Raw genomic sequence first — 817 nt, 5'->3', positions numbered from 1 at the left:
GGTCCGTGTCTTTGGGAAGGACCACGACGGGTGGCTGCGGGGCATGTCCCTCGTCACGGGCAGAGTGGGCATCTTCCCCAGCAACTACGTCGCTCCCCTCTTCAGGTCTGGTTTTTCTTACGTAAAAATAAGCGTGGGGAGAAGGGAGCAGGTAACACGTAGGATTTGGGGTCTTCTTGGTCCTGCGGAGAAATCCCCACAAGGGATTCCTGCAGAATTAACAGAATCCTGCAGAATCAACAGAATTTCTGCAGAACTAATAGAGGCCAGGGAGTCCCCCCGGGCAGGACAACCTCACCTGGCACCTCTCGCTCCTTTTATTTCTCCGTGCCCCAACGCAGCTGCGCACACACGTGGGAATCGCAGCCCCCATGGCCGGGCGCAGTGGGGGCGGCAGCGTTCCCCCTGCAGGGCGCACACGGCCTGGGTGAGCAAACAGCACAGCAGCAGCCCTTGTCCCCAGGTTTTAAACCTGGTGTCGACAGAGTCAACAGCAGCTTCTCCTGTGACTTTAATTCGGCCCAGGAGCTCTGGCAGAGCCCCGTAGGTGACACTGCCAGCACGCTGAGGTGAGTTAGTCTGGGGGCCAGTGGGAGTGGCAGCGTGTCTATGTGCATTCTTTCTGGATGACTCTGGTCTTCTTTTTTTTTTTTTTTCTGCCAGAAGGGAAACCACAAGCTGAAGGCTCTTTCAGAGTCAAAGTGCTGTCTTCAGATCAGGCATTTAAGCACGGGACACCATTGATCTAACTAAACAAACACACATTAGGAGAGAAATAATTAAAATATACAATTTAGGAGATAAAAAAAAATTGCCT

General features: G+C 53.1%; 1 protein-coding gene across 1 annotated transcript in view; it reads left to right on the top strand.

The window, feature by feature from the left end:
- The window catches only part of SH3RF2 (SH3 domain containing ring finger 2), a gene marked incomplete at both ends in the record, with an annotated part of 7170 nt that overhangs the window by 1552 nt on the left and 4801 nt on the right, over positions 1 to 817 (top strand). Inside the window, 2 exon segments of the mRNA XM_009868475.1 lie at positions 1 to 2; positions 4 to 105. The exon segment at positions 1 to 2 is cut by the window's left edge and continues 64 nt beyond it. Of these exon segments, the coding sequence (XP_009866777.1) occupies positions 1 to 2; positions 4 to 105 (104 nt within the window).

This window comes from Apaloderma vittatum, unplaced genomic scaffold (assembly GCF_000703405.1).
Source record: "Apaloderma vittatum isolate BGI_N311 unplaced genomic scaffold, ASM70340v1 scaffold28984, whole genome shotgun sequence".
Taxonomy (NCBI): Eukaryota; Metazoa; Chordata; class Aves; order Trogoniformes; family Trogonidae; genus Apaloderma; species Apaloderma vittatum.
Note: the sequence above shows the minus strand (reverse complement) of the source record. Positions and strands in the feature narration are given on the sequence as shown.